The sequence below is a fragment of the Nestor notabilis genome, unplaced genomic scaffold, assembly GCF_000696875.1.
Source record: "Nestor notabilis isolate BGI_N333 unplaced genomic scaffold, ASM69687v1 scaffold125, whole genome shotgun sequence".
Classification (NCBI taxonomy): Eukaryota; Metazoa; Chordata; class Aves; order Psittaciformes; family Psittacidae; genus Nestor; species Nestor notabilis.
In genome coordinates, this window is record NW_009930549.1 from 10,968 (window position 1) to 31,432 (window position 20,465).

At 48.9% G+C, this 20,465-nt stretch overlaps 1 protein-coding gene across 1 annotated transcript in view; it reads right to left on the reverse strand.

Annotated features, from left to right (window-relative positions):
• Positions 1-792: 792 nt before the first annotated feature.
• Positions 793-20,465, reverse strand: part of ANTXR1 (anthrax toxin receptor 1) — a gene marked incomplete at its 3' end in the record, with an annotated part of 59,753 nt that continues 40,080 nt past the window's right edge. The window contains exons 14-17 of the mRNA XM_010015444.1: positions 14,425-14,466; positions 6,499-6,594; positions 5,993-6,160; positions 793-873 (exon numbers count right to left, since the gene is read on the reverse strand). Of these exons, the coding sequence (XP_010013746.1) occupies positions 793-873; positions 5,993-6,160; positions 6,499-6,594; positions 14,425-14,466 (387 nt within the window). The remainder of the gene's footprint in view (positions 874-5,992; positions 6,161-6,498; positions 6,595-14,424; positions 14,467-20,465) is intronic.

Consider the following 20,465-nt stretch of genomic DNA (forward strand, 5'->3'; position numbering starts at 1 on the left):
AGAGGGATAGGGACTGTGCCTTGAACACGTAGTCCCTGTGTGTCTGTTGGTGCTCAGAGCTGCACACAAGACACGAGTGTGTGTTGGCCACGTCAGTGCTCAGCTGGGTGTCTGCAGAGCTGGCACTAACTGTCCTGATATTGATTAGGAAGCACCCTAATGTTTAATGCCTCTGAAAAGGAGGAGATTCATACCCAGGAGATGAGCTGTAGCCCTCTAGTGTCCTGCTGTCATAGACAGCATCATTCCTGTAAGGTGGCATTAGTCTGTTCTCATCAATGGCTTCTGTTTCCACCCATAATTAGCACACATGAATGGATAGAGATTTACATGAATGGACAGAGATTTGCATGAAGCCAGTTTTTAGCAGCAATAGGTGGGAATACTTCCCCCCTGTCACACAACAAACCTCATTCTGCAAACTTTGCTTTGTGGAAGTGCCCAGAAAGTTTCCATTTATGTAGCATTCATGTATGTCGAGTTTTATTTCAGAATGTAAGAGATTAATCAGTAAAAACATGCAGAAATATTGCCTGCTCTTCATTAGGAGTATGTAAGTACCTGAAAGCAGCTATGTTATCTAAGACTGCCCTGGGCTCGCCGATGGGTAAATCTGGGCCGTTTTCACACTTGACACTGCATCAAACTGCATGACCTGCACTTGCAAACAACACTGACAATCGTTTCTAAGCTGCCCGGAGCCCCTGCCTCCCATTCCACATGTCATAGCAGGCAGAAACTCCAGCAGTTGTGTTTTCCCTAGCTGGAAGAGGGATGTTTGAGGCACGGTACCTTATCTCCTGGCTGTGGGCGCATCACAGACACACGGTCGTAACCCTTCCGCAGCAAGACCCAGAGAGCATCCAGCTTCCCCTGCAATCCAAAGGAACACACTGTTATCTTCTGAGCAAGAACAAGTGCAAGGGCAAAGTGCAGTGCAGGGACAACACGGCTTTAGACCTACATGTTTGATGCTTAATCATTTCCTGTGCTTATACAAGGTGCTGGGGTCAATTCTTTCCCTCACAGGAACCTGCTCTGAACTTGCTGCAAGTGCAAAGGAAGAGGCTTCAAGGGAGCAATAAGCAGGAAAAGCCAACAGTATCCATGTGTCTCCATGTGTTCTGAAAACCTCCAAAGGTAATAGGTGAGTTGACACCTCCTGGGCTGAGAGAAACTCTTAACACCTACTCAGCTCCAGATGCCTTTGTGAACAAAAGGCTAAATCAGTGCAGAGCATCAGGGGAATTTACAGGTTGTGTTTCTGATCTACCCCACCTCGAGCTCCAGGTGACCCCTGGGGTGGGTTAGAGCTAGATCTGATTTGTGTAGCAGTGTCAGTTGCTCCTGAGATGCCATCCTTGACACACCACCCGGGTTCTCACAAGCTGAATGAGGCTGGAGCAGCTCTGCTCTGGAGCCAGGCTGAGAGAGCTGGGCTGAGGCAGCTGGAGAAGAGAAGGCTCCTGAAGGGGACACCTCAGAGCAGCTCCAGTGCCTAAAGGGGCTCCAGGAAACCTGGAGAGGGGCTTTGGACAAGGGACAGGACAAGGGGAATGGCTTTAACCTGCCAGAGGGGAGCTTGAGATGAGCTCTGAGGCAGAAGCTCTTCCCTGTGAGGGTGCTGAGGCGCTGGCACAGGGTGCCCAGAGAAGCTGGGGCTGCCCCATCCCTGGCAGTGTTCAAGGCCAGGTTGGACACAGGGGCTTGGAGCAACCTGCTCTAGGGTGAAGTGTCCCTGCCCGGGGCACGGGTTGGAGCTGGATGAGCTTTAAGGTCCCTTCCAGCACAAACCACTCTGTGGTTCTATGATTCTATCTAGTTACTTGAATGCTTCATGGATCATTTAGTTCAACAATGTGAGCTGAACTCTTGCATTCCAATAGGAAACGGATCATGGGCATGTAGTGATGGGACAAGGGGGAATGGCTTTAAAGTGGCAAAGGGGTGATTTGGATTGATAAGGTCCTTCTGAGCCCCTGGTTCTCTGGTATCTAATTAAAGACTCAATGCACTCAATGTGCACTCTCATGGGGACAGAGTCTTTTCTCTTCCCTTGTCACGAAACCATGAGGAGTGTAATCCTCTTTGAGACCTGTATTTCTCCCCAGTGTGTTGAGCCAATGGTTCAAAGCTTGTTTGGGATTTGGAGGGATACATGGGTGGAGACAGGCAGACACACAGAATGACCGCAGAGATGTATTTCCATAGGATACTGGGGAAAAGACTTCCCAACGTGAGAGCCAGGAAAGTGTTATTCTTTAAAGAAGCAGCAAGAAACTCCTCTGTCAGCCTTTTCTTGGACAGCACAACCTCTCAGACCTGAGGGGAGCCATCCCTGTCCATCCCAATCCATCTTTCTCCTTACATCAGAGCTGGTTCAAGCTCTTGATCTCCTGTCGCCTCTGACAACTTAAGAACTAAATACCTTTTTCTTCCATTTCTCCTTTAGGAAACCAGAGGGAAAATGACAACTTTCCATGGAACAAAAAAGTCCTTTTTTACTCCGCAGTCCTATTTTCCAAGAGCCTACCAAGATTTCTTGGGAAAAGCTCCATCTTTGGGAGTCTGAATGGAGCTTCAGGGCCTGTCTGGGACATCTGGGTGGAAGAGAGGGAGAGTGCATCATGGAAAGGATGATGCTGGCTGAAGCAATGAGAATGGCAATGCATTCACTTGGAAATACAAACACCCCTGTGCTCTGGTGCCTGGGCTGTGTCCCTGTTTAGGAGCCCCTTTCCAGTTGGTCACTTGGAGGAGAAAAAGGTCTGGAGGCAAATAAAGCTTTGGGTCCTACTGGAAATGAAGTCCAGAAAGAAGAAACAATCAGGGCAGATAACAGAAGAAGGAGGCCACTGCTTTATCATGAGGAATGCATTCTCTTCCTGAATTAGTGGCTGCCTGGGAATCCAAGCTGCTCGTGGGCCTCTTCTAGGAAGGAAGCTGTGCATGGCAGCTTCGTACAGACAGACAGGAGGGAGAAGGTTAGATAATGGGCCAGGGACACGATGCTTAAGTAGCCTCCCCTTAGGATTCACCTGAGGTTTCTATCTGAGAGCATCAGCTGTTGCTTCAACCTCAGCCTTGAGGCAGGTCCTGCATGTGAGCTTTGTGGATGAACAGTGAGTTCAGCCTGGGCTTGTGGTCCTTTCTACATTGGTTTTTAGTCTGATAGTCCACCTTTTGAAGCCAAACAAGTACTATAAGTGCTCTGAGGAGGAGGAAGAAAGCAGCAGTAGCTGGGTAGCCAGGTACATAAAAGCAGGTAGAAATAGAGGTATGGGGAAAGCTGCTAACCCAGCTTACAGAGCTGCCTGGCTGTTCTGCAGCAGGGAGCAGGGCATGAAGCAAATTAAAACCAAAGGCATGTTCCTTTACAATCCTTCCCTTGCATCTATGCTTTGTGCTGCCCCTTCCTCTGGAGGATGAACAGAGGATTTGGCAGGTTCCTGAAGACTTGTCATTCTTGGGTTGTTTGCACTGACTTTACAGACTGTTGAAATGGTATTTTTAAAGCAAGATCATCGAGTTGACGCCGTGCTAAGAAGTAACAGCAGCAAATCAGAATAGTACCAGTAGTAACAACCACACTAGGGAGAAAATGAATCTGTGGAGCATTTCAACCAGCCATCTCCCCATTCTCAGCTTCTACCTCCAGTATGGATGTTACTCTGGGAAGAGTAACAAAGAGAGGGAAGGAAAACTCCATCAGATAAGCTGGGAAAAGGCAGAACGCTCTAAGTAAAGGCTGGTACTTGTGCTGCATGGAGAAAAGGGGGCCTGTTGGCCAGCAGGGTGAGTGGCCCCAAAATGTGAATTTCCTGGCTCTTTGTCAGGTCCAAGCTACACTGGTTCCCTGCTCCTGAGAGCTAATTCTTTGCCTTCCTCCTTTACCAAGGGGTTTATTTAAGCAGCTTGTTACATGTGTATTTATCTCCCTTCCAAAGAGATGTTTCAACCAGTTCAATGGAGCGGGTGGAAATTTAACATCTGCTTCTACCAGTGCACTTGGAGCATGGGGATGAGGGAGAATCTGAGTATCAGGAGGCATTTCCTATGGGTGAGGTCAGGGTGAAATGTTCCCTCCTGAGGAGGTGGGAGCCTCTGTGTTATTTCCAGCCCATACACAGAGGATGGATTCGAGCTCCCAGTCCTGCCTTGGCTGAGAGTGCAGACCCAGGGACCCAACAGGGCCCTCACCTCCCTCTGCGTGGTGACTGCTGAGCTTCCCTGCACCACACAGAGCAAGTTCCTCTCCATGAGCTCACATCACATCTTCAGGACAAGAGCTTCTGCCAAGAGCACTGATGGACTTTGCTAGTTCCTCGCTGAGAGGAACTGCAGGACCCCTGCTTCGTAGGAATGATCCTCTCTGGAGCTGATGAGTGCTCATGACTGTGCGTGGGGAAAGGGTTGGGTACTTTATCCCATCTGCATCCACTGTCTTTTGGGTGCAGGTCAATAGGGTGGCAATTAATATTTAGGTACATTCTTGCCTACAGCCAGACTCAGGCTGCTGAATACTGCCCAGATGTGGGACACTGCAGAGTTGCTGGAGTGTTTGGATATGGACTCTTGGATTGGGATTCCATGCAATCTGAATGGTAGATAAGAGATACTTTTAAAGGAATTGGGAATATCACCCATCAGATACTCCTGATATTTGTAGGCCCCCTTATAACTGAATTCTTGGTGTTACAAAGCCAAAGCCATTCCCAGGCAGAGGCAGAATTGAACTTGAACCCTACACGCATTGAATCTTTTCTCCAAGCCTCTCTTGAATGTCAGGGAATTTCCAGATGGGAGACAGATCTGCAACAAACTTCTCTCCTCTGTTCAGAGCTGATTTCCTACCATGCAGAATAAACCCTGCAAACGAACTCTCCTGAGGCTGCAATCCAACAGCATGAACTGGTGCAGGAAGAGGGGAGAAACTCAGCACTATCTTCTATGGGAAAGGAGCCAACCCTTAGCTAACGATCTCAGGTAGTTGCACCCATGTGGATTGCAGCTGCCTGAGCAGGGCTCTTTGTGCCAAAATCAGTGTTTCTGGCAGCTCCTTGGTGGCTGAGGTGTAGCTTTGTGTGCTGTGAGCCCGTCTGACTGTGGCACGCAACAAGCACTGAGCTGTGTCTCTCAGCTCCATGAGGTCATTTCCATGAGCACAGAGTAGGAGTGAAAATCTCCCAGATGGGACAAGTGTGTGTTACAAATGCTTCACACCGATGCAAAACGGGAAGAAGCTGCCTTTAGGAACAAGGGAGCAGCTATATGGGATGGTGCTTAGTGCGTTCCCGCTCCGAACTGCAAACACTGACTCTCTAACCTATCCCACCGTGGGAATGAATAGCCTCCGTGAACACATGTTGAAGTCATTATAACACAACTTGTTGGTTATGACTTGTTGGTCAGCTCTGTTTATTAGATGATAATCTTGAAGGGGGAGAAGAGAGAAGGCCCTGGACCAGGTTCTCAGAGGCTCACATTTCCGTATCCTCCGGAAACCACTCTTCCTCCCCTGTGCATCCTTGCCATTCCCATTGCTGGATTTGGACCAGCTGCAAGATCAATGACTGAGGAGAGCCAAAACATGTGACTTGACTTACCCAAATTCCTATGGACACTGCTTGGAGCTGATCAGTAACCAGATACAACACAGGGAAACCTGGGTGTACTGCAGGGTAGCCTCTCTGCTCTGCAGTAACCTGGCTAACAGAATGTGTGTGACCAGAGGGGCTGCTGCTGGGGAGGAAGAACACAGGAGGACAAACCCTCTCTTTTCCAGCAGTGAGGCACCTTCTCACTCCCCAGCATAAAGTTAAAGGTGAGCTCTACACACCAAAACGTTTACTACGTGTGTTACACCCTCTTTGCAGGCTACTCGCAGATAAATTGCCTGCAGAGGGTTTCTCAGACCCTAACCAGCATCTTAGCCTTAAAACACTTAAGACTTTGTACTGCACAGGACTGTGATGTACAAGGCTGGGCTTACCTTGATTGGGGAGTACCACTTCCGAGGAGACGAAGGCCTCCGCATGTTGTTCGCCAGGTTCCTGGGTTCAGGGAACTCGTATTCCTGCTCTGGCATCTTCACCCGGGCGTTCTTGGCTTTCTCTAACTTAGCACCTTCTTCTGTGGAGCCCTTTTCTCCCCAGCGCACCTGAAAAGGTGCATCAGGGCATGTTACAAGAGTGGCTGCTGCAGAGTTACATCCCTTACCCATAGTTTCCCAGTGTCCAAATGGAAGGTGAAGAGCGATGCTGTGAAGCAGAATCTTTCTGTACTAGAGAAAAAAAGATGGTCCCAAACTTGAGGAATCTACACTTGGCTTTTAAATATCCCTCTATGAAAAATAACCTGGGCTCAGATGCACAAAGAAAAGCTTAAAGAAGTTTGTACCTATCTATCTCCTGAGTTTCTTTCTGGGTAGTTGCAGGGAGATACCACAGCTCAGCTCACCAGTAAGGTCTCTGAATACATGAACTGCTATCTCATTACCTCCATTCGTTTGATGCCACCAACTCCTCGTCCACCATAATAAGAGGCATCTACCGTTGGCCATTTCTTTTTTGGAAGGCCATCGTCATCTTCTTCCTACAAAACAGAAGGAAGGGATTACACCGTTGCTAAGCATGACTAGGGATGGAAAGGAGTAAACAGGTAGAGGCTATGTGGTCCTCTGAGCCTGCTAGAGCCAGGCCAGTCAAGGTTCTGGTCTCCATTGGTTATTCTCTAGAGGATGTACACTCATGAAGACAAAATGTTTCATGACACAAACACCCACCACTTGAAAGGTCCAGCCCAGGCCCAGCCCCAGCCCCAGTGTGATTCTTGCACACACACACCCACACACACCCCTTTTTGTTTTGTGTTTCTTAAGGAGACTCTGGCTTTCATCATCTTTTAATTCAGGGGAGTAAATTGTCTCCAAGTTGCAAACCCATTGAAGCAGCCACCAAACCCACACTCAGCAGAGCTCAAAAGCTGGGGTCTTTGGGCTGCAAGTTGGCTGATGTAGTAGGGACTTGCCTCCTCGTTGCCATCCCTTTGCTTGTGTCTATGGCTGGGGAGAGAAGAGCTTCTGCCCTGCCCCATAGCTCCCTATGTGGAGGAACCTCCAGGGCCCAGAAAAACCATCCTGTGGTCATTTAGATTTGACAGAAGGAGGGGGAAAAGCAAGGAATCAGGGCAAACTTCCTCCCAAGTGAAGGCAAATTAGGAGTATGCTTGGAAACAACCCCACTGTGGAGGTCCAGCACGGAGATGAGGGGTTTTGGGATGAGCTGGACAAGTGGAATAGGATGGAAACGTCTAATGGAAGAGTTACAAGCATGGAATGAGCTCTTAGAAGGAACTTCTGCTTCTGCTAAAGACGCTGCCCATGGAAACCCATGTGGCTTCAGGGGGGGTCATGGCTTATGGCAGCAGAAAGTCGAGCACAAATGTGATGTAAATTGTGCACAGGTTTGAATGTGCTTTACCCCTACATAGTGCAGGCAGAAACCTATCACCATACCCAGAGTTCAACGCGCTCAGGACCGTCATGATGACATTCACACACAGCCAAAGGAACAGATGAAGAACATCTCCTTAAGGAGCCTACCTAAAGCTCTAGTGAGTGGATTCTATCTATTCTACACTCTTTGTTGCACTATAGAACAGCTCCACATATGCCCTGACCTACAGAGTGCCTTTCCCTTTAATTCCTGCAGCTGAGGCCATGAACTGGCAAAGCAGAAAAGCAGAGTTCATCAGAAACGTGAAGTATTTCCTGTGAAAATGGGGAGAGAAATGAAAAATGGCCCTTTTTCTTTTCCTTTCTTTAATTTTTCACAGGGATTTGGCAAAACTCCAGAACTTCGGAGCTTTCCAAAATTTGAAAAGCCAAAAATATTTGGGAATGGAAGGAAAACTGGAAAATAGGGGGGGGAAGACCCAAGACAAACTCTGTTTTTCACGGCAAACAAAAGCATTTCTGTTTTGCAAAATGCACATCAGTTCAGTGCAAAACGTGTCCTGCTCTAAAGGACGAGTGAACCATTGAGCCATAAACACCAGGTTCTTCTCCCTCCCAGCTGAGCCCTTTCTCTCGCTCTCGTTAGAGCTGCTGAGGCTCCTTTGCTGCAACCCAAGAACTTAATATCTCTGCATGAAGTTTTCCATGAGGACTTCTTTACAAAGTTGGAATCAAAGCCATCTAAATATTTTCCTTCAGCAGTTCTCCTTCTCTCTGTGCAGTTTAGCACAGACTGGACTTCTCACAACAGGAAATACCAAGGTTTAGGAAATCTTCCCCACAAGCCCTTAAAAGCCCTGTGCAAGTCACTTGAATGTGAGATAGGAGCCTCCTGCCAGAACAACAACCGAAAGAGCACACGCACAGAAAGGCAGCACTGGACACATGAAAAACAAAGGAGTCACAAGCTTCCTTCAGGAGGAGCCTGTTTACGTGCTTTGAAGGGCATGGGAGGTTTTGCAATACGAGCAAAAAGGAAGAAAACCCCACCAGAGATGTCCTACACGCTTGGCAAAGGCACTCGCAGCACACGTGAGCAGCTAAAGGGTAGACGCTGGGAACACGGGGGTCAGGGGTAGACCGGCAGCAGGAAAACGTGAAGGATCACGGGATGGTTTGGGTTGGAAGGGACCTTAAAGCTCCTCCAGCTCCAACCCCTGCCACGGGCAGGGACACCTTCCACTAGAGCAGGTTGCTCCAAGCCCCTGTGTCCAACCTGGCCTTGAACACTGCCAGGGATGGGGCAGCCACAGCTTCTCTGGGCACCCTGTGCCAGCGCCTCAGCACCCTCACAGGGAAGAGCTTCTGCCTCAGAGTTCACCCCAATGTCCCCTCTGTGTCGGGTTAAGGAAGTGGCAAACATCCCCTGTGTCCAGCATCCCAGCTCCCTGCCCCATCCCCAAGGGCTGAGCCAATAAACCAGGGCTGAATTCTCACATCCTGGGTCAGTTTTGCCCCTGTTTCTCTACACTTCACTGCAATGGGGTTTTTGCCTGAGGGAGAACTGCAAAAGGATCCTCAGCTCTGACCCAGCAGCAGTATAAAAATTAGCCCCGGAAAATTCAAGTGCATTTAAGGATGCTGGAAAGTGACTGTACAGAACTTGGCATCTCTCCACCCCCAAAATCTGCTTTAGATGGAGCTAGAGTTTCTTTTCAAGAAGCAGAACAGAGCCACATTTCCCAGGCAGAGCTGCAGCTCTAGAGCTGCTGGGTGCAGAAAACAAAGACCTCTGTTTATCTCCACGCTGTATACTTTGACCCTGACCTGAGGGAACCTCATCTGTGGGTAACACAAGGATAATTCAGGCTCCACTGGGGAGATCTGAACCACTCCGGGTAAGACTCAAACTGAATCTGGCCAGATATTCAAATAAAAAGCTTGGACAACGTACCCCTCTCCCCACCCTTCTGATTGTTTTCACAGTTGCCTCTGTGGTGCCTGAATGCTGTCAGGGTTTAGCACTTCCAGAGAGCTTGGACCAACAGGACAGTCACTCCTCTGAGTAAGAGAGGTTACCATCTAACTTCACAGTGGAGGAAACAGGGAGGTGAATACGCTGCTCTCGAGGCTTCTGGCTCCTCTCTGCCTCCTTGTTCTCCCAACACCAGGTTCAGTTCTAAACCTCACGGCCACCTCTCAGATGCAGAGGTGGTGTTACCCTTTAAAGACACCTTGCTTGGTTCTCCAGAACGTCCTCTCTGCTGTGGAAGGTTTCCCTTGTTGCTCTCTGTGACTGTAAATCACAACTGCAGCAACTCATCGCTTTGGGTTTCTCATATCTCTGCCCGTCACTGGCCCAAGCCTCCAAACTACCAGCAGAAAGCACTGCCAGGTCACACGAGCATGTTCTGCTGGTGCTCTACTAAGAAGCAGGCTGAAGAAAAACCTCAGCTCTCATAAGGCACCAAAACCCCACATATGAGTCTTATTCTTGAGATGCAAATGCTTCAAACCCCATCTTTGTTGGTCTTAATGACCACAGAAAGTCCTCATTTCATAGAATCCCACAATAGTTTGTGCTGGAAGGGACCTTAAAGAGAGAACCCTGTTCTGATGCAGAAGAAAGGAGGTTGAGCTATTGCCACTTGATAGCCCGGACAGGAAGATGAAATAAGGTCTCATAAGGTCGAGGGAATTAACCCTGGTGCTCCCACTGCAACTCTGATGTGATCAACCCCAACTTTCACAGCTCTACACCAACAGTTTGCTGTGCTGGGGCTGCCTAGATATTGCATGTGAAATCTGGCCATAAACTCCACACCTTCATGGTGCCTCCACCTCATGTGTTGCCAATAGCACCCCTGAGCTTTCAAATGTCTTGAAAGGTTCTTTTCTCCTCCACCCGTACTTCCACAAGTCCCTGTAAAAGGGGAGCAAAGGGGAGGGAGGGAGCTGGCACATCACTGTGACCTGGCTTCATTTCAGGAATAACAGAGTGTATTTCCTGCCTTGGTGTCTACAAAACATTCCTGACAGATCCTTTTCTCTGGAGCTTATTTTGCTGTCTCCCCAGCAAGGCTTTTCAGGAAAGGAGAGGAAAACAACTGGGAAAAGATTAATAAACACCAAGAAGTGAGGGTGCAAGCAGCAGCCAAGCAGATAAACCCCTTTTAGCCTTCTCTGGCCTCATGAACGCTCAGAGATTAGTTCACAAAGACCAAAGTGACTCAAGCTGAACATGTGGGTTGTCCTCACAGAAGAGAAGGCTCCTCAAGGGGACACCTTAGAGCTGCTCCAGGGCCTAAAGGGGCTCCAGGAAACCTGGAGAGGGGCTTTGGACAAGGGATGTAGGGACAGGACCAGGGGAATGGCTTGAACCTGCCAGAGGGGAGCTTGAGATGAGCTCTGAGGCAGAAGCTCTTCCCTGTGAGGGTGCTGAGGCGCTGGCACAGGGTGCCCAGAGAAGCTGTGGCTGCCCCATCCCTGGCAGTGTTCAAGGCCAGGTTGGACACAGGGGCTTGGAGCAACCTGCTCCAGTGGAAGGTGTCCCTGCCCGTGGCAGGGGTTGGAGCTGGATGAGCTTTAAGGTCCCTTCAACCCAAACCAGGCTGTGGTTCTATGATAGGTGGTTTCATGTATTGGCTTAACAGCTGCTCTGCAGTGAGTTAAACTCTTCCTGTTCATGCTGCCTCCCATGACAGTAGCAATTACCTTCAGCACCTCATGTCTCTGCTGTGAACGGTGCTTTCTCTCCACGACTTTCCTGCGTGTGTGTTTGCTTTGGTGCACGTGGGTAAGATGCCAACAGACATAAGAATTATCCAGTTTCAGGCTGGTTGGTGGCTTGGCTCTAGGGTCATGTTAAGGGTGACTCTGGAGCTTGGGTGACAGAGCAGCAGGTTAAAAACAAGTCTGAGTGATGAGGGTCTGGTCACTTCATACATCTCCTGCCTCTGGCTGGAGCTGAGGAGGACATGTCCCAATAAGCCCAGTGAAAATGAAGGGATACATGAATAAAAGCAACCGTGTCTTCCTCCAACAGGGCTGGCAAAGGCCTTCCTGTTCCCTGGGAGTGGAGGAAGGTGGGTTTGACCCACCATCAATGACTGATCACAGGCTGGAAAGGTGCTTGCTGGCTCTTGCAGGCGTCCACCTCTTCTGACTGGCATTAACTCAATCCCTCCTGGCTGTAAGTGAAACCAGCTGGGCTTCCCTCCCCAGCATCCTGCACTGAGAGGAGTTCACAACAGTCACAATTCCTGAATGAACCCCTTGGAAGTTTCCTTCCAATAATGGTTTCCTTTACCAACAGCGAGCGTGTCTCCAGGATGTCTCAAAAAGCCTATAAAGCAGAGCTCAAGAAGACCTCTGGCAGCTTTGACAGCAACACTCCTTTCCCTGCGTTGCTCCAGTGTAATGTATTCTCCTTGCAGTGCAAAGACATATGGGCCTCAGCTCCCAGATCTGCTGAGGCAAGAATTCCTCTTGTCTTTCTTTGTTTGCCAAGATTTTTGGGAGAAGTAGAAAAGACAAATGATCTTACTGTAAGCGTCATGCTGCTGCTGAAGGGATCAGCACTCCTAATGCTGGAGATCATAGAATGGTTTGGGTAGGAAAGGACCTTAAAGCTCATCCAATATCAACCCTCTGCCACGGGCAGGGACACCTTCCACTAGAGCAGGTTCATCCAAGCCCCTGTGTCCAACCTGGCCTTAAACACTGCCAGGGATGGGGCAGCCACAGCTTCTCTGGGCACCCTGTGCCAGCGCCTCAGCACCCTCACAGGGAAGAGCTTCTGCCTTAGATCTAACCCGAACTGCCCCTGTTTCAGTTTGAACCCATCACCCCTTGTCCTATTGCTCCAGTCCTTGATACAGACTCCCTCTCCAGCATCCTTGTAGCCCCCTTCAGACACTGGAAGCTGCTCTGAGGTCTCCAGCAGCTTCTCTTCTCCAGGCTGAGCAGCCCCTGGAGTCTTGGGTGACATGGTTTAGTTTGTGATGTCCTTGCCCATGGCAGGGGGGTTGGAACTGGACAATTTCAAGGTCCTTTCCAACCCAACCCATTCTATGGTTTTATTGAGCTGAGAGGATGTGCTCTGGTAGAAAGAACATGCGAAATTCTACCATCAGGCTCGTCCTTACAATGCAGAACTACATCCTGCTTTGAAACAAAGAGGATCTGCCCCACATTCTCCACAACACAAGACCAGGTGAGTCCCAAACAAAAACCAGGGGCAAATCCATTGCTAAGGGAAAGCTGTGGAGCAGATGACTTGAGGACTAAGTCATCTGAGGAGCTGCACACTGTTCCCTCAGCCAGGACCAGGGCTAAGAGAAAATAGAACATGTCCAGAAATATCTTCACACCAGCTTAATTAAATGTAACCTGAGGCAATAATCACCGATGTGCTGCAACTGGTTTGCTTTTGCAGCACTTACTGGTTTGATAAAAGGCTTCCTTCTACTTAAAGCACGCCTGCCCTCTTAGCATAGAGCTGTAATTTCCCCTTCCAGCCCTTGGCCAGCGAGCCAGCATTCCAGAAGGATGCATTTTAATTAGTTTCAGCACTTGAATCCCTTGGCTTGGAGGCATGTGTGATGCACAACAGAGCATGTGCATCTGGGTTCGTGTTTTCCTTTTCATTCAGAGGATAGGAGCTAACAAAGCTGGTGGATTTAGATACAGCCCAAACGGGCCAGAAAAGAGGCATAGGGAGCACTGGATCCAAATGCAAATCTCCCTCAGGTCCAGGAGTGCTCAGATTTGGAGGTTTCCTTCAGGCCTGGTCTGAAGGGGATGAGTGCCACCAAGACAGAGGTTCTAGCACTGCTGGGTTGGATTCCACCTCTGTGCATTGCAGAGGACTGAGCTTTGAGGGTGTCTGTCTGCCTTGACACAGACTCTGAGGCCAGACGTTGAGGATCATTCCAGCTTTTCCACTTGCAAGCTGAAGCAGGCAATGAATTTGCCTCCAGATGCAAAAAGCAAGGGAACCAACCAAATCCCTCTGAGCATAGGTCTAAGCCTTCTTTTACTTGCATAGTTAAGAGGAACTGATCCAAAGCCCAGTGAAGTCAATGGAAAAGCTCCCTCTGACATCAGTGCATCCTGAACACAGCCCAGGGACCTGCAATGAAATCCCATGTGCAAAACAGTGGAAGTGAAGAGGAGACTCATCGTGCGCTAAAGCAGGAGGACACAGAAAGAGGCGGGTGAAAAAGCATGTTTCTGGGCAGAGACTACATCAGACATGAGCAGTGGTGACATAGCTCTAAGCCATTTCTTGCTAGATTCACCTTAAAAGCATAAGCAGAATTAAGATGAAGGTTTTAATGTTGCTTCACTGCTTCTCTCCGTTAAAACCTCCCTCTCTGCAGCTTTTCTGAGGCCAGGATGGTTTTACATCTGCTCGTTGTCTTCAGACACATTGCAAAGACCATGGGGCTGCCTTTACTCACAGCAACTGTGGTCCAAGGGATCAGCACTGTGAGTTTCCACTCTGCTGCCAAGAGTTGTTTTAGATGCTAAACCATCAAAATCATTCCTGTGCCTTCCCAGACAGACAGTGAACACATGTTTAGGTTCCTTTAACTTCAAAGTTCAACGCACACTTAAGGGTTGTCCTTTATGTGAATCACAGCCTGACTCTGTAGTATCCAAATGGAAGTGTTGTCTGCTCAGCAGAGGTGCTTGTATTCTTACACCTACAGTGACTCCTAACCAAACACCACATCTCTACCTCTGCAGCAAGCAAAGTGAGCAGAGTGAAGCACATATTGCAGACATCAGATGCAAAGGCTCTAGTTTAGCTAAACCACTATTGACTTTGAGGCTACAGAGCTGAGCACTGAGGTTTAAAAGGTCCATACTCTGCCCTGCAGCAGAATCACAACCTCTCGTGAGGAGACTGAGCAAAACCTCGTCCTAAACACTGAGGAAGTTGGGTTGTTGGTGGTACTCACCTCGCTGTCTTCTGCAGGAGGAGGGGGGGGCTCTTTGATGATCTAGAAGGATCAAAGAGAAAGAGAACAGTAAATTATTCCTTTTTTCTTTAGCACAATTCAAATGTCACTTAAAGCAACCCCAAAGAGACAGCACCAGGATCCACCACTGTGAGCATCTCTGAGCCCAGCCACGGGGCTGTGGGTGCTGCTGGTGTCAGGCGCCGAGAGCAAGAGGGGAAACTGAGGCACCCCAAAGCTCTGCAATAAACATCTCCCAGCTACAGCTCCAGACTCACAGTGCTCATTAGGTGACCCCTGCCCTGAGTGGGCTAACAGCAAATTCAGTCACATATCCTTGATTCTCCAGCCTCCTAATCCCAGCAGGAGCTGGACTCAGCAGTCACTGCTCCCCCCAACACCCACATGAAATCAGTGTCTCCTTCTTGCGGCTGCTGCACAAACCCTGCCTCAAATAACTCAGCCTGAACAAAGGCTGGCAAGTGAAATCAAGATGAAGTGAAATGCCCTGGAGACATTGCAAAGCAGCAATAACCCCCCAGCCTCTGTGTCCCCTCATGCTCTCCTGGAGAACGCTTTTCACATTATCAGGCTAATGCAGTTGGCTCTCATAAGCTGAAAAAATACCCATATCTATATGTGCAGATTTCAGGCTGTGGCAGAGGTTTGACTAAAGCAAGCAGGGTGAGGTTTAACACTGGTCCAGGACATTCTCCATAGAAACAATTGAAGTTTATGTGGGTGTGAGGCTATTATTTCATGCAAAAAGTTTGCATCGAGGGCTCAGCAGGCAGCTGGCTATTTCCACAGCCCTCCACTCCAAGAGCAACAGAGAGCCTTCCAAAGGGAAAGCAGTCACATACAGGCACGTCAAATGTCCCTCCCTTGCACAAAATGCACCCCAATGCACAGCCACTGCAGTCAACAGACTGAACCCAGCCCAAACATCAGTGTGATTGCCCCAGGGGCAGATGTTCTCCAGGAGTTTTAAGTGCATCTGGATGAGCAGCTCTTTCTCTACACACCGGGCCACGAGGCAGATGCTGTCAGGGTGCTGAGCGCCTGTGGAGATGGCACTGAGTGTCCTCAGCTCCTCTCAGGAGTGGGTATTAGGGGTAAAGGCTTCCTGGGCATGGGCTACACATGGGTAGGCTTAAAAGTTACCCTTCAGCCCCAAACATCACAGTCCTAAACAATACCAACGTGGCTGCTCAGATGCAGAAAGGCAAAATGATAATCCCATTCGAGGCCCTAAAGAGATAAATATTTACAACAATTCCTCTCGCTCGTGTTTTTCCCCTCTGATGAGCTCACTGTTTTTATTTCCCTCTCTGAAGCCCCAGTCATGCAATGTGGCCATTAATGAAGAGCATGTGCCTCTGGCTATGGAAGACACCAGGGCTGGGTCAGGCCTTTGTATCCCAGCCCAGAGCAATGATGGGTGCAGAGCTCTGCCCCTGCCCTACAGTGCTAAAGAGTTGTGGTGCTTCAGGAATGGACGCTGAGTCTCTATTAACATGCAGAGAAGCACAAAGCACACGTGGAGGCATGAAATGACATTTGAAAGGAGCGTGGTGGGTGCATCTGCTGCCCTGTTCATCAGACACAGCACAACTGTGGTCAGGCTGTGACATTAGGGTGATGCTCAGGGGAGCTCAGGCTGGGTAGAAGAGCTGGTGAGTGTCTGGTAAAGCATCCATCTGCATCAGACCACCGCTCTTTGGCAAGGAAACTGTGGGTAGCAGCAGGGTTTACTCAAAGCACTTGGTTTACTCACAACTCCTTGGTTTAAGATAGAATTATAGAATGGTTTGGGTTGAAGGGACCTTAAAGCTCATGCAGCTCCAACCCCTGCCCCGGGCAGGGACACCTTCCACTAGAGCAGGTTGCTCCAAGCCCCTGTGTCCAACCTGGCCTTGAACACTGCCAGGGATGGGGCAGCCACAGCTTCTCTGGGCACCCTGTGCCAGCGCCTCAGCACCCTCACAGGGAAGAGCTTCTGCCTTATCTCCAACCTGAACTTCCCCTGTTTCAGTTTGAACCCATCACACTTCTCCTGTCACTACAGTCCCTTACGAAAAACCCCCCTCTGGCATTCTTGGAAGGAGATAACATAATCTCTTCTATGTCTCTTGACGCAATAGATACTGACACAGCCCATACGATGCTCCAAAATACACAGCAGATTTTTCTAGCCACGTTTTCAGATGTGCTTCGGTCAGTGTGAGGGAGGGCACTTGTCAGCAGACCTCCTTCTGAACCCAACCCCTTCATCCAAACCCATGGGATGCTGAGAAACATCAGATGTCTGATCCAAAATACACCTACTGGAAGTGGCCTCGTTCCCCTGTTCTGGTGCAACACGATGGGTTTCAGAGCAGTTGCTCTCATTTGCATTGGCACGAAAGCTCGGGCTGGTCTATCCAACACATTTGGTCCAGTTAAGCATCCAAACACAACTTCTCAGCCAGAATCACTAGAAACTGGAGGTTACAGACTTGGAAAGGAAGAGGAGGCTGTGTTTGTCGTGCATTTCCATTCCTTCTCATCACGTATGCACACACATCCACACAAACCAAGTGATTTCATGCATAGATCGAGATTTTCCTATCCTGGTTCAAGAGGGGAAAGGAAAAATAGAAAAGAAGGAAAAGGCCATTGCAGGGAACTCAGTGAGGTCCAGCCTGCCCTGGCCACCACGCTCCATCCTGGGCAGCACCTCTCACCTTCCCCCTGCCCCGCCAGATGCCACGTGTGGATCTGTGGAACGCAATCTGCTGGGAACACACCTGGCCAAGCAAAATGCTGGGGCCAGCTTAGCTTGGCGAAGCTGATGTGTTTGTGCATGTGCACTGCAAGTGTTTGGATAACCCCAGGCCATTCCTGAGATGGCTGCTGCAACCAGAGCTCCTGCCCCTGTGCTTGACAGAGGAAAAATGGGATCATTCAGCAACTCGATTTGCTCGCTGGGTGAGGAGCATCTGAGGGGTCCTACATCATCACCCTGCTGTAGAACCATAGAAGCAACCAGGCTGGAAAAGACCTTCAAGCTCATCAAGTCCAACCATTCCCAGCAGTGCCAAGGCCACCACTAACCCTTGGCACTGAGGACCTTGTCTACACGGTATGTGAACACTTCCAGGGATGGTGACTCCACCACTGCCCCGGACAGCCTACAATGGTGTTTTGTTTCCATGTAGTAAAGGCCTGTGGGATGAAGAGGTGGCCATAGGCTTTCCTTGGCAAAGGAAGGAACTTGGAGAGCAGTTGCCAGCAATTTAGGATGGTAAAGTAATTCATTGCCTTTCATCACAGATGTCACCATGCCTGTGGCCGACACAGGCTGTCCCACCCTGGTGGTGGATAACCAAGCAGAGGAATGCTATCAGCCACCTCCTGCAGGTTCCAAAGCACTAGAGAGGACTATTTGGCTGTTGCCCTGAAATGTCTGTAGCCATCGAGGCAGAAGAGAGCACATGTTGGATCCAAATTCTGCATATTCCAGGAATGTGTCTGGGATGTTTTCTATGTTGGAAGACCAGAAAACTCCATCGGTTTATAGTGTCCAGCAAACACATATTCAAGTAACTGTCCCTGGAGTTTGATATGATGAATAGGGCAATATGTTTCTTGTCAGTGAAGTGTTTCTGCTTGAAGAAGGAACAGATCATCATTTAAAATGAAGGCTGATGAGAAAACAACCCAAAATCAGAAATAAAGGACTTTACCTCTAATCAGGACTAAAGTTGGGAAGGGAGCAGGCAGTTAACTGAGCACATCCTTTGTCCTTATTTACCTTCACTCCTCTGGAGAACACAGAGTCTGTATTTGCGTTGTCCCAATAAACAGGGTTTGGGGTTTTTTATAGCAGTAACTATGACCCATCTGACTCATCCTTTTTCTTCTCCCTCCCCTCACATATTTATAGTTCTGACCTCTGCTAAGTCCTGTGACAGATTCATACTTTAGTTATGAGCTGGATAAAGGAACAATTGCTTTTTATTTGGTTTATATCTGCCATGTCTTCTAAGTCCCCGCTAAAGCCTTGGAGGTTTAGTCTACACTTCAAGCAGGATCAAGCAATCCAAGCAGGAGCCTGTCCCTGTTTCATCTGCAGTACAACACATTCTTCTTCCCGGCCACACAAGCAAGAGGTACATGGAGTCCAACAGGAAAGCTGGCTCATCCTTTCAAGTGAACTGCTCTTGTCAGCCTGGAGCACATCCAGGAATATCAATTTTAGCTCATTAGAACTAGAAGAAGAGCCTGTTTCACCCCTAAGACTCGCAGCTGCCATCCACGAACCACATTCAATACAGGTCAGAGCACATGTCCAATCATCCACGTATTGAAGACATGGCACCATGGAGGAGAACACCTTCCATTTCACTAACCCTGGGGCAGTTTGCATAGGGCTGACAGGCAGCTCTCCAGGGAATGCAGCTGCAAAGGCCGTTCCTTTTCCCAGGCTGTTGCAGTGCCACAGATGAACAAGGCCACAATCCATGGGGTTTGCTCCAAGTGTCTGACCCACTTTCTTTGGAAACCCATATGAATAACATTCATTTTCTGGACTAAAGCAAAACACCATCAGTATGGGCTCCTGGATGCAGAATTCCTTGCTCTCACCCTCTGATTCCTAGTGACTTTTCTGTTTAAGACTGTGTCCTAAAGATCTATTTCTCCCTAACTGGTCTGAGCCAACTTCCTTTGGAAGAGGTGAGAGGAGACCAGGGATAAAAACCAAAGGAAGAAGTCATTTTTATTGAGTGAATTACTTCCCATGCAGCACCAGGGCAAAGAACAACAAGGCCTCCTCCACATTAAGTACCTCTTGTGGCCTGGAACAAAGGGTGCTGAACCTGATCCAGATTCATGGAATTGGCCTTTGGATCTGGCCTTAAGAAAATGCATTAGCAAGTAAATTGGTTGGGGAATCTGTATTCTAGGCATATCCTCCAAAGGCAAATGGTACCTTCCTACCCTTCAGATGACCTTCTCCATGAGCTTTCAGTTTAGATACCCCAGATGGACACTTGGGAGAATTTGGCTGTAACTGTTTGGTAATGAGCCATCACAGTAGCATGTTGAAGCATCCCAGTTAATGTCTGGTGCTGTTCTACTAACCCACTTCTCAACCTGGGCTGCCGTGGAGATGATGGTATTAGCCCAGGCAAAGCGCCTCTGCCATGCTGTTTTCAGGCTCCATCCTAGCCTGTTTAAAGCCACCAAATGTGGGAAGTTCAGGTTGGAGATAAGGCAGAAGCTCTTCCCTGTGAGGGTGCTGAGGCGCTGGCACAGGGTGCCCAGAGAAGCTGTGGCTGCCCCATCCCTGGCAGTGTTCAAGGCCAGGTTGGACACAGGGGCTTGGAGCAACCTGCTCTAGTGGAAGGTGTCCCTGCCCGTGGCAGGGGTTGGAGCTGGAGGAGCTTTAAGGTCCCTTCAACCCAAACCAGGCTGGGATTGTATGAAAATCATGTAACTGCAGGAAATCTGGGCCCTGTGCACATGGGAGCGGGTGGGAATTAGAATACATGGACCTTTATAAGTAACCTCCATCAAGCCAACATGCACCATGTAATTTTATGACTCTTCAGGGTTGCTGTAGAGCCTGTGCATTTCCTCCCCTCCTCTTCCTCCAGTTTAGCCATGATTTTCATATGGTTTTAATATATATTTTCTGCATTTTCTCCATCCAGCTTTTTTTTTTCCAGGCAGAGCCAAGCAAATTGCTGGGTTCTTCCACGCTGCCTTCCAGCAAACAGCTTTAATTTAAAAATGGTGTTAGATGCTTAAATGCCAACACCTCATGTATATGCTTACCCCACCCCTGGATTTAAAAAGCTGCAGTATAAAAAGGAGTAAGATGGTGCAGATATATCCTAAGTGGGCCATTAACACAGACCAGCTTCTTCTGCCTAAAAAGCTTTGAGTTCCAGTCTCAGCTGCACCAGGGTGATATTTCATAGAATGGTTTGGGTTGGAAAGGACACCTTCCACTAGAGCAGGTTGCTCCGAGCCCCTATGTCCAACCTCGCCTT